Source organism: Chinchilla lanigera, unplaced genomic scaffold (genome assembly GCF_000276665.1).
Source record: "Chinchilla lanigera isolate Chin_1 unplaced genomic scaffold, ChiLan1.0 scaffold00066, whole genome shotgun sequence".
NCBI classification, from domain to species: domain Eukaryota; kingdom Metazoa; phylum Chordata; class Mammalia; order Rodentia; family Chinchillidae; genus Chinchilla; species Chinchilla lanigera.
Genome location: NW_004955467.1, coordinates 10,793,894 through 10,818,893, shown reverse-complemented (window position 1 = coordinate 10,818,893; position 25,000 = coordinate 10,793,894). Strand labels below are relative to the sequence as shown.

At 45.1% G+C, this 25,000-nt stretch overlaps 1 protein-coding gene across 1 annotated transcript in view; it reads left to right on the top strand.

Moving 5' to 3' along the window:
* The window catches only part of Dhx33 (DEAH (Asp-Glu-Ala-His) box polypeptide 33), a 21,620-nt gene extending 190 nt beyond the window's left edge, over positions 1–21,430 (top strand). The window contains exons 1-12 of the mRNA XM_005399647.2: positions 1–314; positions 3,327–3,487; positions 4,564–4,791; positions 4,992–5,162; positions 9,761–9,946; positions 10,657–10,768; positions 11,953–12,112; positions 12,468–12,556; positions 14,232–14,359; positions 15,173–15,376; positions 16,915–17,001; positions 20,694–21,430. The exon at positions 1–314 is cut by the window's left edge and continues 190 nt beyond it. Coding sequence (XP_005399704.1) covers positions 1–314; positions 3,327–3,487; positions 4,564–4,791; positions 4,992–5,162; positions 9,761–9,946; positions 10,657–10,768; positions 11,953–12,112; positions 12,468–12,556; positions 14,232–14,359; positions 15,173–15,376; positions 16,915–17,001; positions 20,694–21,002 — 2,149 coding nt within the window. The 3' untranslated portion in view covers positions 21,003–21,430. The remainder of the gene's footprint in view (positions 315–3,326; positions 3,488–4,563; positions 4,792–4,991; positions 5,163–9,760; positions 9,947–10,656; positions 10,769–11,952; positions 12,113–12,467; positions 12,557–14,231; positions 14,360–15,172; positions 15,377–16,914; positions 17,002–20,693) is intronic.
* The last annotated feature ends 3,570 nt before the right edge of the window (positions 21,431–25,000 follow it).

Below are 25,000 nucleotides of genomic sequence, written 5' to 3'. Positions count from 1 at the left end.
GGAGGAGGCGCGCTTCCCTCCGGCCAAGAGATTCCGACTCGGCTCCGGGCCCCCGAGCCGCGCCGGGTCGTGCCCTCCCGGGCGGCGAGTAGTAATGCTGCTGACGGCGGGCGGCGGCGGCAGAGGCGGCGGCGGCAGCGGAGGAGGAGGAGGAGGAGGAGGAGGAGGTCGCAGGCAGCAGCCGCCCCTGGCCCAGCCTTCAGCCAGTCCCTACCGTGAGGCCCTGGAGCTGCAGCGCCGGAGTCTGCCCATCTTCCAGGCGCGGGGGCAGCTGCTGGCCCAGCTTCGCAACCTGGACAGTGCTGTCCTCATCGGTGAGTGGCTGTGCCAGGGGGCCCTTCGTTGCTCGCCCTTCCTGCTTTTACGAGAACAACTTTTCGCAGACGCCACTTGGGCTTTTGCAGTCGTTTCTCCAACAGCCTCGATCGCCTTTCCTGTGGCAGGCCCCGAGAGGGACTGCCGGAGAAAGAGTCGGACTGCGCCGATTTGGGGGTGCTGGCAGCCCAGAGGGAGTGACGGGCGTGTCGCATGGATTCACCTTCCGTGAAAGGGTAGAGGGATATGCCAAGGGTTTCGGAAGCTTCGGGTAGTCGATCTAACCCAGTCTGTGAAGAGGCAGCCGAAGCGGTGGTCTCAGAGAGAAGATATTCTCTGTAGACGGAAGAGCCTGCCTGCGGGACTGGGAACTAGAAAGTGTGGTGGGACAGAAATTTTCTGGTGCATATAGAGTTTGTGGAGCGGGGACTGATTTCAGAGGGCTTGGATCCCTAAAATTTAAGAAACAGGAATTCCTGGCAGGCGCTTGTGCCACTGAGCTATGTCCCTGGCCCGAAACAGGAATTCCTGAAGGACAGAAAGGATGAGCTGCCCGAGAGGAGAGGAGACCGGGAGTGCTGGAAGTCAGAGATGAGCTGGTAGTCAGAGTGAACCGATGCAGTGTAAGGTCCAGTCACCTGTGGACCCCTCCCTCAGAAAAATTACCCACTGGATTTGGATGCCAGCCACTGACTGTGGATGCCAGCCACTGATTGTGGATTCCATTGAGAGCTATTTCAAGAGATCATGACTGTACATTGTGCTGAGGAATAAGAGGTGAGAGAAGAAATGCAGAAGTAGACTTCTGTTTTGAGAAAGAGAGATTAAGAGGAACTTGCAGGTATTTAGAGGTTAAGGGGAAGAACTCAGCAGAGGAGGCTGAAAAGGGAATGGAGCGAATGGTACAAAAATCAGGAGGCGGAGGGAAGGGGGCCCTTGGGAGCAAGGGCTGGATGGCGTGCTGGCCTGGAGTAGGAAGGCCATCGCAGAGACTGGGGGCCTGGGGAGAGAATGGAGTGATTGCAGAAATGCTGGTAGGAAGAGGTTGAGGAAGATCGAATTTGAGAAATTTTTCTATGAGACAAGTGCAGGAGTTCTGCTGAGAATAGGAGTCCCATGGCCTCGAGTAGGTCGTGGGGAATATAGAGGTGGAAGACAGGCTGCAAAACCAGGAACAAGATTGGTTGAGTTGGATGGTTGAGTTGGTTCCTAGGTGTATTTGGGCCCCTATTACTACTTAGTGGGGTTATTTTGCTTTAACAATACGCGATTGTGTTAGTATGGGAGTAGGGAAGATGCAGAGAGGGACACAGATGTAACTTAGCCGTTGTGTCTGGTGGATTGCAGAATAAGCCAATTCTTAGTCTGTGATTATTGGCTGGCTCAGACAGGATGAGCAGTTAGAAGAGTTGATGACTGGAAGAAAATGCAAGAATAACAGGACTGTAGAGCTCAGTGAGGTTAAAGGTTAACAGTAGCAAGGGAGGAAGAGGATGCACAGATTTCTTGAGTTCTTCGTTCTAGTTCACCACTGTTAAAGGGACTCACAATGGTAGGAAATGACATTTATTGGATGCTTACTCTGTGCAGGAAATTTAACTCCACAAAGAGACAGAGACTTGCTTTGCCCTCTGGAAGTTTCTGGTGTTAGAAGACAGAAACATTTAAACCCTTCTATACAGCATAGGGTGGTCAGCGGTAAGAAAGAGGCCGATAAGGCACCGAGGAGTCCAGATGAGGCCACCTCTGCAGTCCCAGGGGGAAGATTTGACCTGCTCATCTTGGAGTTTGTGGGCAGAGGCCTGAGGCAGGTATTATATTTGTAATACTGTGGGCAAAGGCAGAGGGTTTGAAAGAAGGCAGAACAGGGAATAATGATGATAAGTCTGTTATGGCTGCAGTGTCTGAGTGCGAGTACTTATCTATATATTTGACAATCATATCTCCCCTGCCAAGTACTGGGGTTGAACCTAGGGCCTTATACTGCTAGGCGAGCACTCTACCACTGATCTACAACCCAGCCTCTCTTTTTTTTTTTTTTTTTTGAGGTACGGTCTTTCTACATTGCCCAGGCTGGCCTCCTGCCTGAGGCTCCTGAGTAGCTAGGATTACAGATATGCACCACCACAGCTGGCTGAACGAGGCATTTTAAATTATTTTTTTATAATCAGCTGAGTGTCATGGCACATACCTATAATCCTAGCATTTGAGAGCTTGAGCCAAGAGAATCCTGAGTTTGAGACCAGCCTGGGCTACATAGTGAGGTTTTTTATTTCCTTCTTTTTCTTTTTTTTTTTTAATTTTAAGAAATAAAAGAAGGAAAACATATTATCAAACAGACATCCATTTACAAAATAGCAGAAGAACAATACAAACAAAACAGAGTTACAGACAAAGTTGTAGGAAATTAACAATGGTTGTTGAATTACTTATTGATATCTTCAAAGTGGTTTCTCAAGAAAAGAAATAGAGACATAAACAAGATTGATCAAACAAGTAATCAATCATTAACTGTTCTTTCTGTAGAGCAATAGAAGACTACTGTCTTCTCTTTAGTTTTTTGAGACCAGGTCTCACTATGTACTTCAGGCTGGCCTTGAACTCACTGTCTTGCCCAGGCTGGCCTCCAAATCATGGCAATCTTCCTGCCTCAGCCTCCCAAGTGCTAGGATTACAAGCATGTGCCGCCATGCCCAGCAAATAGTGAATCTGAGATTAGTCTGAGCAACATAGTAAGACCTGTCCCCCCAAAAATAAAATAAAATCTGTTCTTGCAAGTGCAATTGTGGATCATATGGAATAAAACATTTTAAAGAGTTTTCAAATATAATTTTTTCTCCCATGAAGGAGTATCAATGAATACTCCCTGGCATACATACAAGTGTCCATTCTCCTGCTACCTTACTAACTCAATATTTTTTAAACTGTTTTCTTTTGACTTCGAGCTGTTTGTTTGTTAGGTGAACATTGTGTGAATTTGCATTTAAGTGAAATTTCTTTTGATTTCCTAGGGGAAACTGGCTCTGGGAAGACAACTCAGATCCCTCAATACCTCTATGAAGCGGGTGTTGGCCGCCAGGGCATCATTGGTGTGACTCAGCCCCGTCGAGTGGCTGCCATTTCTCTTGCTACTAGAGTCTCGGATGAGAAGAGAACTGAACTTGGAAAGCTGGTACTTCATTTCCTTTTTTACCATCAATACCTCTTTACTAAACAGTGCTCCTACCAGGCCCTTTGCCTTTTGTTTTCTGAATAAGACTTACATAGCAAGCATCTTTCTTGCCACAGCTGTTTAGACTAATCTCAGAGTTCTTTCCTAGTTGTGGACAAATCAGACTCTAACATTCCCTTAGTCCCATTTGCTCTGCTTTCAAAAGCTGTTGGCAAGTTGGATAAATTAGTATCTTTAAGGCTTCTATTAAATCTCCTATCTGTAAATTTTTCTAGAAAAAAAATTTTTTGAGACAAGGTCTCGCTATGTAATTCAGATTGGCCTTAAATTCATTATGTAGCTCAAGCTGGCCTTGAACTCATGATGATGCTATTGCTTCAGCCTCTCGAGTGCTGAGATTTTAGGCATGTGCCTTTATGCTCGGCATTTCTAGAAAAATTATAATAATAGCATCATTTTAGCACATATGTAGGTATTTAGATGGGTTACAGAACGGTATAGAAGATGTGTGTGTGTGTGTGTGTGTGTGTGTGTGTGTGTGTACACTAACATAAAAACATCCTGGACATTTTTTTATTTCTGTGTATAGCTTCCTATAAAACTATTAAGTAGCTTGAGAGAGGATGTTAATTCAAAAAAATTTTTATTGGTTCTTTTGTGACAGGGTCTCACTGTGCAGTTCAGCTTGGCCTTGAACTCACTTTGTAGCCCAGGCTGGCCTTGAACTCACAGCAATCCTCCTGCCTCAGCCTCCCAAGTGCTGGGATTACAGGCATATGCCACCACACCCAGCTTCTTTTATTTTTATTAAAAATAAAATTATGCAGTATGTAATGGTTACATTCATTGTGGGGAGTTGGTGCATGTACCTTAAATTCTATGTCATACTTAACATTATAGCAGTCAAAGGTTGTATCAGTGTCTGTCTCCCCGGCTACACCACATGCTCACTGAGGGAGCAGGGCAGGGTGGTGTTGGTCTGCGCACTGCGATAGTGCAAGTGCCTAGCACAGGGCTGGATAAGCAGTGCTACTCAACAAGTGTTCGGTGCATGAATGAGTCGTTTTGTCACATAGGTTGGCTATACAGTGCGCTTTGAGGATGTGACCTCTGAAGACACCAGGATCAAGTTCCTAACAGATGGTATGCTTCTGCGTGAAGCAATTTCAGACTCCCTGCTTCGGAAGTACAGCTGTATCATTTTGGACGAAGCCCATGAGAGGACTATCCACACAGATGTGCTCTTCGGAGTGGTGAAAGCAGCACAGAAGAGGCGAAAGGAGCTGGGGAAACTGCCCCTCAAAGTATGTGCTGCATACTTAAGGAAACGGGCTTGTGTTTCTTTCTCAGGGCATTTTTCTGTACTCATTCCGCGTTAGAAGCAGGGGGGAAGTTAAACAGTGTGAGTAGAGCAGCAGCCTTCAGCCATCTGCTTTCGCATTTGGGAGGGACACAGGAAGGCCGTACCGTGCTTGTTACCCATCCTCCTCATCCTCTTATATAGGTGGTGGTGATGTCAGCTACGATGGATGTGGACCTGTTTTCTCAGTATTTCAATGGAGCACCTGTCCTCTATCTGGAGGGTCGGCAGCATCCAATCCAGATTTTTTATACCAAACAGCCTCAGCATGATTATTTGCACGCAGCTCTTGTCTCGGTCTTCCAGATACACCAGGTATGGAAAAGGGTGCAAATTCCTGACAAGTTCTGGTTTACCTTGCAGTTAGTAGTGACAGCATTCAGCCTCAGAAGGAACACCTACTAAGCATCACAGCTTTGTCAGCTGTGTCCTCAAGATGAAGAAAGAGCTAGGCACAGTGGTATACACCTGTAGTTGCAGCCACTCAGGAGGCTGAGGCAGGAGGACTGAAAATGCAAGGTCATCCTGGTTTAGTGATACCTTGTCTCAGAATAAAAAATAAATAGGATTGGGTAGTAGAGCACTTGTGTAACACGAGAAAAGCCCTAGGTTTAGTCCCCAGCACCACCCCTCCTACCCATGCCACGTACATGGAATGAATAAGGAGTCATTTGCTATACATAGTGTTTTAGTTACTTTTGTCGTTGTTAAGACAAAATACCTGACACCCAAAGCTAAAGGAGGAAAGACTTATTTTGGTTCACAGTTTGTAGAGGTTTCACTTCATAGTTGGCTGGCTCCAAGGCAGGGTGGCGTGGCAGACGGGCATCGCAGAGGAGAAATAGTTCATGGCAGTTAGAAGCAGCAGAGTAGCAAAGAAGCAGCAGCAAGCAATGGCAACAGCCCTCTTTTTGTCCCTTATATTCTATCCAGGCTATACACCTTAGGGCAGGTAGCACTCACACCCAGGGTGGACTTCCCATTATCCATACCCAGAACTATGCCAAACCAATCACTGGACCAATTTAGTACTCACACACCCTTGGTCTCAGCATCACGTACTCAAGATCCAGTCACCACTGAAAAGCCCTGCCCATGACCACATGAGGCTTTAGGGGAACATTTAACAAGCTTTTCTTTTTTGTCTTTTTGAGACAAGGTTTTGCTATGTAGTTCAGGCTGCCATTGAACTCACTGTGTAGTGTAAGCTGTCTTCAGTGATCCTCCTGCCTCAGCCTTCGAAGTGCTGGGATTACAGGTGTGTGGCACCACACATTCAAACACGGTGTTTGTTTTCCTAGGGTCGTTTATGCTGCTGTCCACTTGGGACAGTTGTCCCACCTAAGCTTCTGTACAACTGTTGTCCTGACTGTCCCTCGCCATCCTCTTGCAGTAAAGCCCATTGTGGCCTCCTGTGGCTTTCTTGCCTGTCTGTACTGGATAGAAGAGGGAACCTGGGGTTTTAACCAGAAAACACTCAGACTCTGAGCTGCTTTGATATTTTTTCCCATACTCTCCCACAATGTGCCCTTGAGTCCTGAGCTTTTCTGGATCTTCCAGGGAAATCAGCTCATTTCTTAGCACTCTCAGGAAAGAGCTGTAGCTTCCCAGACTTCAGCTTTCCCTACCCAGCCAAGTAATTCAGCCACTGTCCCCCATCTTTTATATCTTTCAAGAATGAACTAAACCCTCTCATCTCCCATTGTCTTTATTATTTGGGGATGATGACGTTTATTGTCAAGTTTACAGTATTTGAGGAAGAAAAGGTCAGTCTAACTTTTTTAACTGCCAAAAGCAAACTTGAGATGAATATGTTTCATGAATAGTGGTCTACCAGAGGCACCGGGAGTACGTCAAGTCACTGATTGGAGCAAACTTGCACCACTTCAACCTTGGCCCGAGTCTCCCTAGCTTTGACTACTGCCCAGACAGGTTTGGTACTGGCCTTCCCGAAGTCATAGTACAGAAATCTGTATCAGTCAGGGTTTACTAGAGAAACAGATATAACACAAGATACACAAATGTACAAGAAATTACAAGTTTGGCTTACAGTGATCAGCCATAGAGTTGGATGAGGAAGCGTGCAGAGGGTGTCTGCACGCTGGAGATTGAAGAGCCCAGTCCAAGGCCTGGAGGTCACTTCAGTGTCTTTGCAAGTCTTATCAGGAGGCTGATGGGTCTGTGATGGAATGCTGAAGAATCTACAGCAAAGGCCGAAGGGTCTACACCAGAAGCATGAAGAGTCCCAGGTAGAAGCCAAACAGTCTGCACCATAAGCCAGGAGATGACCAAGCTGAAGGTGAAGATGAGCTCCTCTGAAGAACCAACAGCCAGTCCTTTCTCAATTCCCTTTTTTTATGCAGTCTACCTGCTCTGGGGGTGTGGGGGTCATCCTCTACACCCACACTCTGCATGCCTTCCTCTTGCACAGGCTCAGGATGAATACAAAGTAAGCACCCTGGGGCCAGGGATATGGCTCAGCGGCACAGTGCCTGCCTAGCAAGCACAAGGTCCTGAGTTCGATTCCCGGTACCAAAAAAAAAAACAAAGTAAGCACCCTGGCTCCCTGCTGGGTCACATGGTTAACCTTCTAAACTTCTCAGGTTGACAGTGAACAATATCCCAGAGTATAAGGGCATGTCCTTTTCACCCCAAGATGCAGAACTGCTGAGTCACTTAGCCAAGCCTCTAGACTCCTCAAGTTGACACAGTGTATCAACCATGACAGTCCTGTGGTTCCATGTCTAGCAGTCAGGACAGTTCCTGCAAGAGATGAACTCCAAAGGGTTTGGGTGGCCCTGCCCCTACAGCACTTCCTGTGGTCACAGTCCTGATCACTTTTTTCTTGGGCAGGCTTTGCTCATTCCCAGCTTTCCTCAGACATTTTGCCTTCCACGCCTGTCTTAGTTACCTTACTCATTCCTGGGACAAAATACCTGACAACTACAATTTAAATGAGAGAAGTTTATTTTGGCTTACGGTTTGTAGAGGTTTCAGTCCATAGTGGGCTGGCTGCAAGGCAAGGCAGCAGGGCAGCAGGGCAGAGAAGAAATAGCTCATGGCGTGCAGATGGGAAACAGAAAGAGATCGAGGGAAGAGAGAAGGAGATACACTCTCCCAGGCCACACCCCCAAGACCCATCAGGCTTCATCTCCCCAATCACATTTACCTATAAACTTCTCAGTGGAGTAATTCACTGATGATCATCATGAGCCATGATCCAGTCACCTGGGGGCACATCTGGATAGAAATCAAAACAACCAGTTACCTTTGATGAATGTATTATGTATCATAAATGTATACTAATAAAGAGATAAGGGAGCAGTCCTAGGTAAAACACTTTTTAAAAAACCCTGTACACCATCTTCCCGTATACTTTAAATCATCTTTGCATGACTTGTAATACCTAGTGTAAGGTAAATGCTGTGGAAATAGTTGGTATACTGTTTTGTAGGGAGTAATGACAAGAAGATATGTCTGTACTTGTTCAGTACAGATGCAAGTTTTTAAAATATTTTTGATCTGCTATTGGTTGAATCTATAAATACAGAGCCCAAAGATCTGAGGGGCCAACTGTGTACGCACACACACACTAATTATTACTAAAAATTTTTCAGTTCTGCCATCAAGCAGTTCACAAATTAATCTATCTGAAGAGGTGTCAAAGATCAGGTTGTTGATGCATGCCTTTATTCCCAGCACTCTGGGAGGCTGAGGCAGGAGGACCACAAATTTGACCCTAACCTTGGTAACGAAGCAAGATTCTGAAAAATCTGTAAGAAATGGGGATATAGGGGCTGGGGATTTAGCTCAGTGGCACAGTGCCTGCCTGGCAAGCGCAAGGTCATGAGTTCAATTCCTGGTACCGAAAAAAACAAGCAAAAAAAAAAAAAAGAAATGGGGATATATCTCTATGAGAGCCCTAGGGTTCAGTCCTCAGTTCCCCCTGACACACACACACATACACACTGCTGAGGATGTAGCTCAGTGCAAAGGCTCTGGGTTCAATCCCCAAAAAGAGAAAATGAGGAAAAGAAAGAAAAAGAATCAGGTAGATGGGTATGCATTAACACTTAGACACTATTGCCTTTGAAGGTGAAGAACCCAGTTAACTTCAGTTGTCCAAGATAATGTACTTTTTGAGTGTAGGATGGAAAGTTTTCCCCTGGAAGCTTGACTGGTTTTGGCCATTTTTGTGGATTAGGATTTCTCCAAGTTGTCTCATTGCTTCATCTTTCAAGATGCTTGTGAAGGAAGGAAAGCTTTATGCAGATTTTGTTTTTGTTTTTGTTGAGATACTGTCTTGCTTTGTGCTTCAGACTGGGCTTGAACTGACTCACATAGCCCAGGCTGGCCTCAAACTGTTGGCAATCCTCCTGTCTCAGTCTCCTGAGTGCTGGGATTACAGGTGTGCACCACCATGCCCAGCGTATCCAGATTTTATTTGCTTGTCTGCCTGACTGAGATTTCCATGCTATTGTTCTTACAGAAAGCAATCTCATAATTTTCCTTCAGGAATTCCTTACCTAGTTTGTAAACACAGCTGACTAACTCATATGCATTATAGTTCTATGCATTGCTGTAGGGTTTTCTTTCCAGGGAAAAATATTGAAGCTACTTCTGGTTTTTTTTTCCCCACTGTGGTTCTGGGGATTGAAACCTGGGCCTTGTATATTCAAGGCAGGTACTGTACCACTGAGCTACCTCTTTGGCCCTTTTTATTTTATTTTGAGACAACTGCCCAGGCTAGCCTCCAACTCATGGTTTGCTTGCTGCAGCCTCCTGAGTAGCTGGAATTACAGATATGTGCCACCACACCTGGTTATATATTGATGCTTCTTTACATCTCCACAATTAAGGAAAATAACTCCGGGAACCATCATCAGTGACTTTCCTTTCTGCCTTTTTTATAGGAAGCCCCTTCTTCTCAGGACATCCTGGTGTTCCTCACTGGTCAGGAGGAGATTGAAGCCATGAGCAAGACCTGCCGAGACATTGCAAAGCACCTCCCGGACGGCTGCCCTGCGATGCTCGTCCTTCCTCTCTACGCCTCCCTGCCCTACGCACAGCAGCTCCGGGTCTTCCAAGGGGCCCCGAAGGTGAGCGCACCGCTTCTCTGTCCAGTCCCATCCCTGGCACCCAGTCGGATCCGCCAGTGTGGACTGTGTGCCTGTCACTGGGCTCCAGATAAGGTCCACTGGAGGGGACGCTCAGGTGCCCGTTCAGCTAGTGGAGAAAGTGAAAATGTAGGATATTGCCTGTGAGAAGTGCGGGGGAGCAGTTGTCAGGACAAGAAGAGGGGACAGTTGTCAGGGCATGAGGAAAGGCTGGCAGATAAGCGAGCGACTTGTGGAAGGGGTAGGAGAACGCACACTTGTCCACGGTGCCATTTATCGTGTGCCTCTGCCGTGCCAGGCAAGGTGCTAGCACTCGTATCCACTGTCTGTCATCCTCACTGACTCATGGGGTTCCCGTGCACTGAATCCCCTAGAGAAGAAGTAGGATTTGCTCAAGGAATACACAGTAAGAAACTGATAGGGCCACGATTCCAGCTCACATGTACTTCTCAATCTTGTGCTTGGTCCACTACATCTCATCATCTCAAAGTAACCTTTAGGACTACAGGATCATGCTGTCCTCCCACGGCCCAGTTTAATGACCAATAATTAATATTAGTCACTGCCATTAATAACAAAGTCATCTGTTCTGGATCATGAGTGAATTGTGGAAATTAATGGTGAGAATATGTTTTAAAACTTCTGAATCATATGTGTGTCATACGGCTTTTTGGTTTTCTTCCTCCTTTTAGGGCTATCGCAAAGTGATCATTTCAACCAACATCGCTGAAACCTCCATAACCATTACAGGAATAAAATATGTAGTTGACACGGGCATGGTTAAAGCAAAGAAGTATAACCCTGGTGAGAATTTGTAGCTCATGAATGTCTCTCCTGTGAATAGCAAGCAACCCCTGACACTGTAGTCCCACAGTCTTCCCCAAAATGAGCATTTCACGTTTGTAAGTAATTGAGGTAGGAGTGGCAGGGACCATAAGCGAGATGATGCCCAAGTAAAGTCCAAAAAGGAGACCTGAGGCAGGTATGTGAGACGAGAAGTCAAGACAAGAAAGAAGGGCTCGGGTTTAGCAAACTTGGGGACAGGGTCAGGAACCTGGGCAGAGGGCCTGCCAGCTCATCAAAAGGTGGGTAAGAACAATGGCTTGGAGACAAGGGACAGACTGATACTAATCAAAGGCTTTCGTGAAAAATAGTATTTGAGTGTAGCTGGTTTGTGCTCCCGAGTTCGCCAGGAAGGAAGCATACTCTGTAGGCTAGAATGAGGGACAGAGGGGGAAGCACCAGCAGTCTCCTGCGAACGTGCAGTGGCAGGCTCGCTTGAAGTCATCTGTACTCACTTCTGCTTTATACCTGGTTTATTCTACAGAGGATTTGAGGCAGCTGAAATTACTGCTTCTCAATACTTAAGTCCTCTACTAAGCGTTTGAAGGGCTGACTTTCACGGAGACACTGTACTCCTAGAGATACGTATGCTAAAGAGCGTGGGCCTGCAGTGCCTGGCACAGAACACACTTTTACTGAAAATGAGTACCATTTATTCCTAGGAAACAAACATGGTCTCTTCTCAGAAGCGGGAGGGAGGATAAAAAGTGCCTTGAGCCTTTCACTTTCTGAGTCATTGATTAATAGCATGACCAACCTCCGGCTGTGCAAGAAACCAGGAGTTGGCCCTGGAGGGCCCACGTCCAACAGACCTTCAGTCCCAGACAAACTGGGATGGTTGACCTGATCTAGCCGAGATCTGAAAACCACTCTTCTGATTCCTTGCTACAAGCGTAAAAAGCTCTTCGATGTTTTTGTGACAGATTTCACAGAGGGCTCCTTGCAAGGCCCTGGCTCACTATGGGGTCAACCCATTGCAGAGCAACCTGGTTTTGTGCTTTCTCGTTTAGCCTTGAGTTTTTCCAGACCCCTGTATTGCAGAAAGACTCACTGGTGGTATGAGAACCATTTCATTTTGTCAGCGCTGTAGAAACAGCTTGTTCATGTGATGAGCAAAGCACTCATGGGGCCCGTTCTCCCTCCAGACAGTGGTCTTGAGGTGTTAGCTGTGCAGCGGGTGTCAAAGACCCAGGCCTGGCAGCGCACAGGGAGGGCTGGCAGAGAGGACAGCGGTGTCTGTTACCGGCTCTACACTGAGGAGGAGTTTGAGAAGTTTGATAAGATGACGGTGCCAGAGATCCAAAGGTAGGCTCGAGCTACACCTGTCCAACCTTTCATCTCGGTGTCTCTTTCCTGTCTTGGGTTTTTATTTTTGTTTTTGTTTTGTCTTTTTGGGACAAAGTCTCCCTATGCAATTCAGGCTGGCATTGAGCTCACTTTGTAGCCCAGGCTGGTCTTGAACTCATAATGATCCTCCTGCCTCAGCCTCCCTGAGTGCTAGGATTACAGGCGTGCGCCACCACACCTGGCTTTGTCTTTCCTGTTTGCGCATGTTTTCCCAGAGCTGCAGTTTTCGCTAATACTCCTCAGTGAATGGGGCTGACTCACCAGCTGGTGGGTTGGAGACAAATGAGCAACCCTCGCCTCTCACTCTTCACAGGTGTAACCTTGCAAGTGTGATGTTGCAGCTCCTAGCAATGAAAGTTCCAAATGTGCTCACCTTTGACTTCATGGCCAAACCATCTCCAGGTGCGTGGAATCCTCAGCATTGCGGGAAGTGGAGGGATAGACAATTGCAAATCTTCTCTTTCTCAAAAAGTATTTTGAAAGAAAAATTATTTCAGTAATCTCCTTAGGCCCATTTAATTTGAGAGCTAGCAATATCAGAGAAACATCTCAAAGTCATGAAGTGACAGATTCTGTACTGCTGACCACGTCATATTCCATGAGATTCTGCAGAAACCTAATGAAGGGATACTTTCATCAGCAGGATAGCAAAAGATCAGTTTCTCTGCTTTTACTTGGAATATGGCTGCTCCCTGCCCTTCTCTGTGGAGGAACTCTGAATAATGGTAGCATTGGCACTTGGCCTCTTACCAGTATACTATATTCCCTTTTCTTTTTAGTGCCAAGCATTGAACCTAGGGCCTGTTCCCTGAGCTACACCCTGACCTTTTTTTTACTTTGAGACAGGGTCTCACTAAGTTGCCCAGGCTGGTGTGGAAGTTGTGATCCTCCCGCCTCAGCCTCCCAGAGATACAATTGTTGAAGAAGGAGAGGCAGAAATAAAGGGGAGATAAAGTAAACACGTGCTGGGTATATAAGGGTCCCACTCTATCCTCAGGTTTAGTGTTCCTCCCATGGAACACTCTCTGGCCATTTGCTGGTTATCTTCTACACATATCCAAGTATATACAGTTTCTTAAAAACACAAAGAGCAATACATACCATGCACATACTGTGCACTGCTCTACACTTGTTTTTTTCTTTTCATGACTTAACTCTTACAAAGGAGTAATGACATGTAAGGTGCAAGGAGTTATAAAGCCAGCATCTCTGTATTTATTACCAGTTCCATGGTGTTTTAATTACTTCCCTCTTGTTGCTGAGACAAATACCCAACTGCTAAAGTTAAAGGGGGAAAGGTTTATTTGGCTCACAGTTGTGTAGGTTTCAGTCCATAATCAGCTGGCTCCAAGGCAGGGTGGCACGTGGCAGATGGGCAGCAGCTTGTGGTGGAAGTCAGCAAAAGCAGTAAGAGAAAGAGACAGAGAGAAACCTCTTTCTGTCCCTTATATCCAGTCTGCCAATCCAGTCAGCAGAGGGATGCAGCAATTCCCCCACCTTTAATCCCAGCATTGCACTGCAAATCAGTCGTGCACTGTAGATTCGGCCTCCTCCAAAAAAACTCTGTGACAGCATGATGCCATGGGGGTACATCTAGACACAAACTAACACATGGAAACACCCCAGGGCCCCTCCTGGCCAGCCTTGCCGCCTGACTACTCCTTCAGGCTAACTACTCGCCCATATTTTCTTTATAATTCTCTTGGTCTTTTTTTTTCTCTTTTACAGTAATGAAGATTCAACCCACGACCTTCACACTGTACTACATTCTCCCCAGTTCTTTCTTTTGTTTGTGTTTTATTTTGAGACAGGGTCTCACTAAGCTGCCCATGTGGGACTTGGGCCTTGGATCCTCCTCCTTCAGCTTCCCAAGTACTGGGATTACAAGTGTGTGCCACAGCACCCAGCTCTTGTTCTTTTTTCGTGGTGTCATTAACAGCTTTGAAAAGTGTGTCGGGGCCAGTGGGAGAGTGCTCTTTGCTGGTATTTGCTGTAGGGTTATCGAAAACTTGAGTATGGAACTGGCTGTGACACCTTCCTGTTTGACGTTTTGGCTCCTTTTTGTCTTTTTCTTTAGATCACATTCAGGCGGCCATTGCCCAGCTGGACCTGTTAGGTGCTCTGGAACATAAGGATGACCAACTGACCCTGACTCCAATTGGAAGAAAGATGGCGGCATTTCCTTTAGAACCCAAATTTGCCAAAGTAAATGATACCTTCTCCTCAGTCCCCTTTTGGTACCTGACAGTGTAGCCATCCCAAGTGAGCATCTGTGCCCAGGGTATCTACACTGATTCATTTACTTGTTCTCTTAAGTGTTCATTGGCCCCCACTTTGTATATAACACTGATTTATGTTGTGTGTGGGCTTCAGTCATAAGTCATGGGCCCTGCCTGCAGGCACAGGAAGCCTGTGGGGAAAGCAGACATCTGTCTTACAAAAAAGTGAAATGACAGTGGCATGTAGATCATGGTTTTACGAATAAGTAGAGGGGAGCCGGATGTGATGGTGCATGCCTGTAACCTTAGTACTCCGGAGGCTGAGGCAGGAGGATTGTTGTGAGCTCGAGACCAGCCTGAACTGCATAGCAAGACCCTGTCTCAAAAGACAAAAAAAAAATTAAACCAAATAAGGAAGAAAGAAGTTGATGGGAGAGGAAAGGAATGGGAAAAAAAAGAAGCAAGATTTGTAATGTACAGGTATAGATTCCCTATGGTGAATGTGGTCATTATATATATCTAAAGTGTACCAATAAAAATAAAAAAAGTAATGGTCTTAGAGACACTTGCCCTTTAACTCCTTAGAAAGGAAGCTATAGGGGCTGGGGATTTAGCTCAGCGGCAAAAGCGCCTGCCTGGCAAGCGCAGGGTCATGAGTTCGGTTCCCGGTACCGGAGAAAAACAACAACAACAACAAAAAATAATAATAAGAAGAAAGGAAGCTATAAAAGGATAGAAGTGCCATATTCTGAAAACAGGAGAAAACTTGGTTTACATATTTTTAAATTTTGCTTTTCAGACCATCCTCCTGTCTCCCAAATTCCACTGCACAGAGGAGATTCTGACTATTGTTTCTCTGCTGTCCGTGGACAGTGTACTCTACAACCCGCCTGCCCGGCGGGATGAAGTGCAGAGTGTCCGGAAGAAGTTCATTTCCAGTGAGGGGGATCACATTACCCTGCTCAATGTCTATCGGACCTTCAAAAACATAGGTGGAAACAAGGTGAGCCCTGTCTTATTCCTTTTCTCAAATGATTGCTCTTTCTTTCAGGCATGTGTTTTGGTTGTAGCCCAGCTGGTCTTGAAATCACAGTGATCCTCCTGCCTTAGCCTCCAGAGTAGTAGGATTACAGTCATGCTCCAGTATGCCCAGCTCAGGCATGTGTTTTTAAGTACCCCTTTCTATTTTGCCAAGTCATCTGAAAAATCATAGAAAGAATGTCAGATGTCATTTCAGAAGTACCAGTACTGGGAGACACCAGGGAAGGAGTGTAATTCTGGCCTTTGTTCTGCTTTTGTTTAACACATACTTGATGGACAGGTTAGTAAGTATTTGGTGACTCAGTTTCTTAGCTAGTGTATTGGTCTGTTTCTTGTGAATATAATGAAATACCTGAGGCAGGCTACTTTATAAAGAAAAGGGATTTATTTTGTCTCACAGTTTTATTTTGTTTTTTTTAAAAAGGCGAAAGATTTGTATGATCTGAAGAGAAACCAGAGTATGTTTTGTTTTTTTTTTGAGACAGTGTCTCACCATGTAGTACAGGCTGGCCTTGAACTCATGGTGATCTTCATGCCTCAACCTTGTGAGATCTGGGATCTTGGGCATGTACCACCAAACCCGGCTCATGTTTTTCAAATAGGGTCTCACTATATAGTTCAGGCTGGCCTTGAACTCACTGTAATCCTCCTGCCTCAGCTAAGCATCTGTCACCATGCCTGGCTTGACATACAGTTTTGGAGGTGCAAGATCTGCACGCCTTGTTTGGTAATGGCCTTCTTCTGGCAGAACTCTGAGTGGTGCAGAAGATCACATAGCAAGACAAGGAGAGTGTGTGTGTGTGTGTGTGTGTGTGTGTGTGTGTGTGTGTGTGTGTACGCACGCGCGCACACACACGCGCCTGACCTGTCTTCTGAGAAAACCACTGAGCTTCAATGACAGAGATTCCACTCTAATGGCCTTATATAAACCTAATTGAAGTCTTGGAGAACATTTAAACCATACCCAAAGCATAACAGCCACAAGATGAGTATTTTTCTCCTACCTACCCCAACTTTGTCAACACTCATTTTTGCTGTATGATGTTTCAGTTCTCTATTCAAAGATGGGATATATTCTAATAAAGTCAGTGATTATACCATAGCATTGGCTTTTATTTAAAAACTGCCTTGTTTTTAGCCTTGATAAACTTTTTGCTATATTTACCTCTCTTTTTTCTATTTTCAGTACCTGAGATTAAACCTAGGGACTCTCACATGCTAGGCTCTGTCAGGGAGCTCTACTACTGAGCTATGTCCCCATCCCTCAATTTATTTTTAAGCAAATAAAATGCTGTTGATACAATGAAAGCACCAAATCCTTCCTCCCTTACTGAGCACTGTCCTGCTGCACTGCAGCCCCTTCAGCAAGAGTATGCTTCTGCCTCATCCCCTCCAGTGTTCCATGCTAAGAATATCAGTATTGTCATATATATATAATTATTATCATTATTCTTTGCATAGAAATGCAAGGATTATGATGGCTCTGTTTTTCCTGTGCAGGACTGGTGCAAAGAGAATTTCGTCAATAGCAAGAATATGATGCTAGTAGCTGAAGTCAGAGCACAGCTGAGGGAAATCTGCTTAAAGGTACTGTCTGCCCCTCGTGTTCTGCAGGGAACTAAACGCTCACTTTTTGCTAGTGGAAAATTTTTAGATTGTTCATTACAAGTGATGATAAAGGAAACTCTCGTAGAAAAATTTAAAACTAAGAAGTAAAAATTACTCATCATTTTATCTCTCACTATTTTGGTCTATTGCCTAATAGCCCATTTTTGTTTGTTTTTTAATTTCCTTTTGTACATAATCACATAATTGTATATACAATTTATGTTGAATTTTATAAACTTTTTTTTTTTGAAGTGCTAGCAATTGAACCCAGGGCCTCACACATCAGTTGTGTATCTTTTATAAGCATTTTCCAATGTTATTAGAATTTTTCCTAAGAATGCTTCCCAAGCCTTTTGTGGATGTACAGTATCTTCGTTATTTTCTTCAAATCACAAAAGTAATGCATAGTCACTAAATACTGATAGGGCACAGAACTGTTTATATGCAGAAAGCTTAGTAGTCTCTTGTTATACTGCCCCTTTGGAGTTAGCCACTGTCTGTGTCCACCTGGATGTCTATAAGAAATTTTCCTTTTAAGACAAACAGGATGTATATTACTCTGCAACATGCTTGTTTCCACCTGATACACTTCTTGAATATGTGGCATAGCTAAAACATCTTTCATTGTCTTCGTATGTCTATCCCATTCCTTTTCATGACTTCATAGCATCCTGTTGTATTTATTACAGTTTTTTAATACACCCCCTAGAGTGACCATATAGGTTATATTTTAATGACCATCTTCCTACACACACACACGCACACGCACACGCGCGCGCAGCCCAGAGAATACATGCTTTAAAGCCCTGTCCTGGTCTGTTCCATGGTTGTATGACACTTCGCATGTTATGTAACAGGTGGAGAGTAGTTTATGTGAGCATTCTCATGCTGGCCAAGCACTGAAATACGTCCAAATTTTTGCCATCGTAAACAGCTCTGTGGTGAATGTCTTTACGCGTAAGGCCTCTTCTGAGACCGTATCCTCAGTGCAGACTGTGCCGTGATCCTAGGAGCCTGTGTGTGATGCCCACCCCGACAATAAGTAGCACCACAGCTGGCTCTTCTCAGCCTGTTTGTAAGCCGTGTCTTATATATTTGTCCAAACTCCACTTATGCTTGAACAGTTTTCCTGCCAGTGTGTTAGTTTTTTGAGTTTTCTCTACTTGTGATTGGCATTAGAAATAGTGCTTCTCTATTAGTTGTGGACATAGAGGCCAACAGTGCCTCTTTATATGGCAGGTGCTAGTCGGGGTCCTTGGACTTCGCAGACTTGCCTACACCTGAGTCTTAAGGCACAGTCTGGAAGGACAGTCTGACATACAGGGACACAGATAGTTACCATAATCACTACCACTTACGAGGGATTCACTCAATTGTAAACACCTTTTCATGGGGGTGTGTTAGTTAAAAATCCTCATTTTGCTCCATAAAGCTGATTCTGTTATTCTCATTTTACAAATGATGAGGCCAGGCGTGGTGGCCCATGCCTGTACTCCCAGCACTGAGAAGGCTGAGACAGGAGGATAAACCCCCACGAGTTCAAAGCCAGACTGAACTACATAATGACCCCTGTTTGTTTTTTTTTTTAAAAAAGCTAAAGCTAATATTAAGCTACTTATGTATAGACATTCCTCATTTAATGACTAGGTTTCATTCCTGCGACTAGGTCATTCAGTGCATTGGTTGCTAAATGAGGAATTGTATCTAGTGTACATTACAATATTCAGAACAAAGAAATGGTCAAGGGAAACTCCAACTTGATGACTTTGCTTTTATCTGCATATCTCTTACATGCAGTGCTGTAATATGTCACACAACATAAAGCTACAGTACTGTATGGTACAGTTAGCAAAAATTACGGTACTCTATAAACAAGGTACTGTGCAAAAAAGACACTGAGGCTGTATAATCAAAATGTACAAAAGTGTACCACAAAAAAACAACAGGTTGAACATCTGAATAGTCATTAAACAGGCAGGTCGTTAAACGAGGAATAACTATAATTTTCAACTGTAATTTGTCCCAAGTGGGCATAGTGGCACATGCCTGTAATCCTGGTACTGAGGGAAGCTGAGGGGGTTGGCAAGTTCCAGTCCTGTCTGGGCAATTTAGCAAGACTGTCTCAACATAAAAACTAAAAATCAGGGGATGTTGCTCAGGAGTAGCGCACCCCTGAATTCTGTCTCCAGTACGAGAAGGAGGGGTGAGAGGCAGTTTGTACTGAATTACACAACCTGTGAAGGGTGGAATTGGCAGTGTGGAAGGAGAACCTGCCAGTTAGTCTCTGAGGCTTCCTGAAAGTGGTGGCAAGTGAGCTGCTTTTTTTTTCTTTTCTTTAATGTTGATACTGGGGATAAAACCTAGTGCCTTGTGCATGCTGTCAAGTGCTTTACTACTGAGCTATGTCCCAGCCCTTCTCTTTTTTTTTGGTCTTTCTAAGATAAGGTTCCGCTATGCAGTTCAGGCTGGCCTTGAACTCACTTTCTAGCACAGGCTGGCCTCAAACTCAGCGAGCCTCCTGCCTCAGCCTCCCGAGTGCTGGGATTACAGGCATGCACCACCACACCCAGATCCCAACCCTTGAGCTACATTGTGACAGTTGAGATAAGGACAAGAAACAAAAATAAAAAAATAAACGTGCCAAACATAAAAGCCCTTGAGTTAATGGAAAGAAAGAACTGGGGATTGTTTTAAGGATAAAGAGGGGTCTGTTGGAATCTATGAACAGGTAAGAGTCACTGCACTGCAGTGACTAGAAAAAGCCATCTAGAGCTAAGGCCACTTCCGGTAGGCCTGCCGGACTTCTCACCCCGACTGCTCTTTGCATGCTTCCTTCCTTCCTCCTGCCTTCGGCCTCCACATGCACACAGTTGGTTTCCTGGCATTTCTGCTTGGGAGCCTGGCAGAGAATGATTCCATTTCCCATTTTTGACCTAAATACTCGGTGATTCGCCTGCTTGGGCAGCAGGGCCACCCTCTGTTCTGTTGGCCTGTTGCGCTGTGACCAGTGGCGTGAGGTCCCGTGACCCACCCAGCAGGAGCCTAGAGGGAGGACTCCGCCCTTGCCACTGTGGAGATGAGGGCCGCATTTCTACTCAGAGCAGGGCGAGTGGAAGGCCAGACGGGACTCACCACACTGGTCTGGAGAAGAAAGGCAGTTGGCTGTGGGGACCGTAGGGTGCCTGCGGTGGGAGAGAAGCAGGCACGGGGGCGCCCTGTGGGGCTCATTCCTGGTGTCACCTTGGGAAAGTTGCATTGTTTTACAAAGAGCAGTAGAGGCACTGAAGGCCTTCAGAGGATGGAGGATTTGAGTTCTGCTTCAGGAAGATTAATTTTGCGTCGCAGACGAGGTGATGTGGACTGAGGCAATGATGCAGAGGTCGCAGTGAGGAGGGGAGGGCTTTTCTTCCAAGGAGAGTGTTAGGGGAGGGTGTGGGTTACCCAGCCTGCCTGTGGTCTGCTAGCTGTGTAAATCTCCCTCCCAGTCAGGTGTTTTCCCGGTTTCACCCCCACCCATGCTCGTACCTGAGGCGATGGAGGTAACCGCCTGTGAATATCAGAATCTACTTTGTCAGGCTGGCATTTTAGGGCGGCTTGTTCTAACACGCTGTGTAGTGCTGAGCAGGACTTACGTTTGGGGTCCTCCCTTGTCTCACTGTCTCCTAACACAGATGTCCATGCCAGTTGTGTCATCGAGAGGAGACATGGAGAGCGTCCGCCGCTGCCTGGCTCATAGCCTCTTCATGAGCACTGCCGAGCTGCAGCCTGATGGTACCTATGCCACCACGGACACCCACCAGCCAGTGGCCATCCATCCGTCGTCTGTCCTCTTCCACTGCAAGCCGGCCTGTGTCGTGTACACCGAGCTGCTCTACACCAACAAGTGCTACATGCGGGACCTCTGCGTGGTGGACGCTGAGTGGCTGTACGAAGCTGCCCCAGAGTACTTCCGGAGGAAGCTAAGGACCGCCAGAAGCTGAGCCATCCAGGAGGCCCCCGGATGGCTGGTGACTGGAGCTGGAACCATGGCTGTCCTCGTAGCTAACTGCCGGGTTAGCACCTAGAGAAGCTGCAAGTGTCCCTGCAGCTGAATGTGCTGACTTCCAGGAGCCTGAAAACATCTTTCCTTAAACTCAGACTGAACTGTGTAGACGTGTACACATCATTTATACCTTGGAGACTTCAGAGTTATACTTTTGGTTCTTGCTGGGTGACTTTGGGTAACTTAATTAATTTGTGAGCCTCATTTTTCTCATCTGCCAAATGGGGGATATTAACCATAGCACTTGGCTCATGAAGTCTAGAGAACATGATTGGAAAATCCTCAGGGCTCTACCTGGCATAGGACAGACATAAGGTGAATTATGAGTCATGTATAAAGGCATTGCTTTCTACATGGTAATGTGAATTAAGCGGTACAACAAAATCTTCTGAGTTCAGCTGGGCATAGTAGTGCACACCTATAATCACAGCACTCGGGAGGCTGAGGCAGGAGGATCACTGGGAGTGTGAAGCCAGTCTGGGCTACAAAGTGTGTTCAAAGCCTGCTTGAATTGCATAGTGAAACCCTGTCTCAAAAAGACAAAAAAAAAAAAAAATCTCCTGAGTTCATGTGACTGAATGAGATTTTCTAGAAGGGGGCCATAGAAAGTCTCAGAACTTGGATGTTGTTCTTGATTCTACTTTACCTTTTTTTTTGGTGGTGCTGGGGATTGAACCTAGGGTCGTGTGTGTGTGTGTGTGTGTGTGTGTGTGTGTGTGTGTGTGTGGCAGGTTTTCTACCACTGTGCCACACGCTTAGCTCTGTTTTTTTAAAAATTAATTTTATCGATACATTTTAGATATACGAAATGGTAGCATTCATCATAGAGAATTTGTACCTGTACAGGGTGTATCTTGCCGCTGCTTTTTTTCTCCTTCCCCCGCTTCAGTCCTTCTTCCCCTCATTTACAGAAGCTTTGTTTCCATGTTTTCCCTTCTATTCCTTCTTTTCTTGTCCCTTTTCTTTCCCCCTCCTTCCTCTCGCTCTCCTCATTTGAACATTTTCTCCCTATCCCAGTATCTGTTTTATATGTTGGTCCTTATTTTCACTTTTGGTTTCTCATACCCAAGAAATAATGCAGTATTTAAACATGTGTCCAGTTTATTTTACTGAAGAGTGTGGTTCCCTTGATTCTATTTTAATGTCTACCTGTATGAAGCTTTAAAATAGAAAACATAAGACATTTCAGGAGGGAGGTGCTGCTGCCTCCTTCCCCCGGGATGGCTGTCCCGCCCTGCCGAACCTCACGCGTAGGGTGTGGATGGCTGTTTGTCTCCAGGCAGAGACCAGTGATGGGGTCTCTTGGTCCTCGGTGCCTCTGTGATGCAAGTTCCCATCAGTGCTGTCAGGGATGTGTAAGTTTTCTAGGCGAAGGCTGATTTGTACCTTCTGAGTCGTACCAGCTGTAGATGTGGGAAACCAGCATCCTCCAAACCCAGCTGTCATTTTGTCTTTAGCTGGGCACTTACAGAAGTACACGCATGAGGGATAATTTCATGCTTCATTTCAGCCGTTTCTCTTCAGGCAGGGGTACTGGCTAGGGCCGTTGGGCGAGGGAGAGGAGAGAAACGAGATGTGTGATCAGTGAAAATTCAAGAGCATTGGCTCGTCGCATCCACCACAGCTGGTCTTTATCTTCTTACTGATTTGCTGCAGTCTGTCTTCCTTCTCCATAGATCTTTCGGGACAGTTTGGATTTGCTAGCTCCTGCCTGCATCAGGCACCTCTCATTCTTTTTGTTGCTTACTGTTGGGAAAATACATGAAAGGTTCTTTTAGCTAGTTAGTTATCAAAAATAAGCGGTCTTTCCCCATCGTCTTTGGAATTAAAGAAAGTAAGATTTAGCCTTATTATTGTGCTCATTTGGTCCAATTATAAATGAAGTCTGTGGTGGTGGGGCACATGCCTGTAATCCCAGCACTCTGGAGGCTGTGACAGGAGGATTACGAGTTGATATCCAGCCTGACCTTCATAATGAGATCTTGTCTAAAAAAAAGACCAAAAAAAAGTTATATATATATATATATATATATATATTTAGTATATGTATATGGAAGCTGGGTGTAGTGGCACATGTCTGTAATCCCAGCACTCTGGAGGGTGAGGCAGGAAGAGCACCATGAGATCCAGGCCAGCCTGGGCTGCATAGTGAGGATAAGGAACCTTTCCATGGTGGGTCTCATTGGTCTACAGTTGTGTTAGGTCAAGTCTGAGCCAGTCTCCATAAGAACTAGCTGTGGTCTTGAACAGCCATATTTTTAGCCAGTGTTTAAGGTTGTCTGGCACTTGTGATTTATTTCTGTTAGAAATGGGTACATTTAGGCTAAATGGGGTTTGACAGATCCTATATACCTTATCTTAGGGAATCATTGAACTTTGAACTGGTTCTTCACAGATCAGTTTATTCTTACCATTCCTAATTTTCTGAAAAGTTCTCCAGAAAGGTTTTTTTTTTTTCCTTTTAAGTATATTATTTGCATTCATAATAGGATGCAAGGATGGGTAGCCTGACACATTTTAAAGAAAATTTTGTATTTTTAAGAGAACATTCATCATGCTGGTAAAAAAAAAAAAAGTTGGGCAATTTGGTCCTCAGCAATTAGTCATTTTCCTCATGTGTTCTCAACCAGTTAGCTAACCGTGTTCTCCAGGTCGAGGAAGACTTAACTCGGAGTAATTTACGTCCAGTTTCAGTACCTGGACATTGTTTGGAAATGTATGTGTATTCTTCTCTGAGGAGTAAAGCACGTAAGCAGCTTCTGAGTAGCTTTAATGTTTCTGTATAGAAATGTTTATCACTGTAACATTGTAGAATTTTAATATAGTACTTAGTTTTTTATTGGGCCTTTTTGAAAAGTTGATTTTTAACATAGCTGCTCAGGGATTAAATCAGATGGAAAACCCATTCTGACTCCACATGTTACTACAATGAAATAAGTGGTTATTTTACTGAGCTTCACGGGGGTTAGTACACTTTAAATTTTCTTAAAGAAGGTTAAATGTTTCACAATAACGCAATACAATCCAGAGCTGTTCTTTTTCAATTAGTGAAATCTCTGCTGGTGTGATACCTCTCTTCCCACCTGTAGAGTCTGTATGTGTGTGAATCACTAGCTCCCTCCAGCAGCTTCCCGTGGACAGATGCACCCAAGCGACCCTGCGTGCCTCCCCTGGTGTTCGTCTTTAGTGCCAGTAATTACAGAGTGTCAGACACCTGGAGTAACACTTCTTTCCTTCCAGAGGGAAGGGCTATGAACACCAGGGCTTCGGTGAAAATCCGGATTGCTGCAGCTCTGCTAGTTGAAAAGATGCCAGAATGGGAGCAAGTCTTGGCTGTGTGTGTAAAAGTGCTTATTTGCTGTGATATGAATCCAACTACTCGAGCCCCCTAGAACTGCGGCCGTGCATCTAAGAGCTTGTTGCTTGAATATATGCAGATACGCTGCACTTGTGGGGAAACAATTTTATTGTACTGTATTTGATAGTTTAATTTGCAGAAGGAACGAGGGAGAAAAAAGTTGATTTAAGTTTATGTTGTATTTTGAGTCTGGTCTTAATTCAGACAACTCTGTAAACACCAGCTCTTGTATGTAATGCTGAAATTTGCACTTGACTGTCAAATCCATAAAAATGAATCTTGTACACAACAATGTGCAGCTTCTTTGTTGGGTCTCCTTTCCCTTATTCACAGAAAGCTTTTTAGGAACCGTTAAGTATTAGTCTTACTATTGCCACTAATTTGGTAAGCCATAGTTTCTTGGTAGCTTATATATCCTGTGTATCCTGGGAAGACAGTAGGATTGGTTTTGTTTGGTTTTGTTTGGTTTTGTTGAGACAGGGTCTCACGCCGGGCATGGTGGTGCATGCCTGTGATCCCAGCACTCAGGAGGCTGAGGTAGGAGGATGGTTGCAAGTTCGAGACCAGCCAGGCTACAA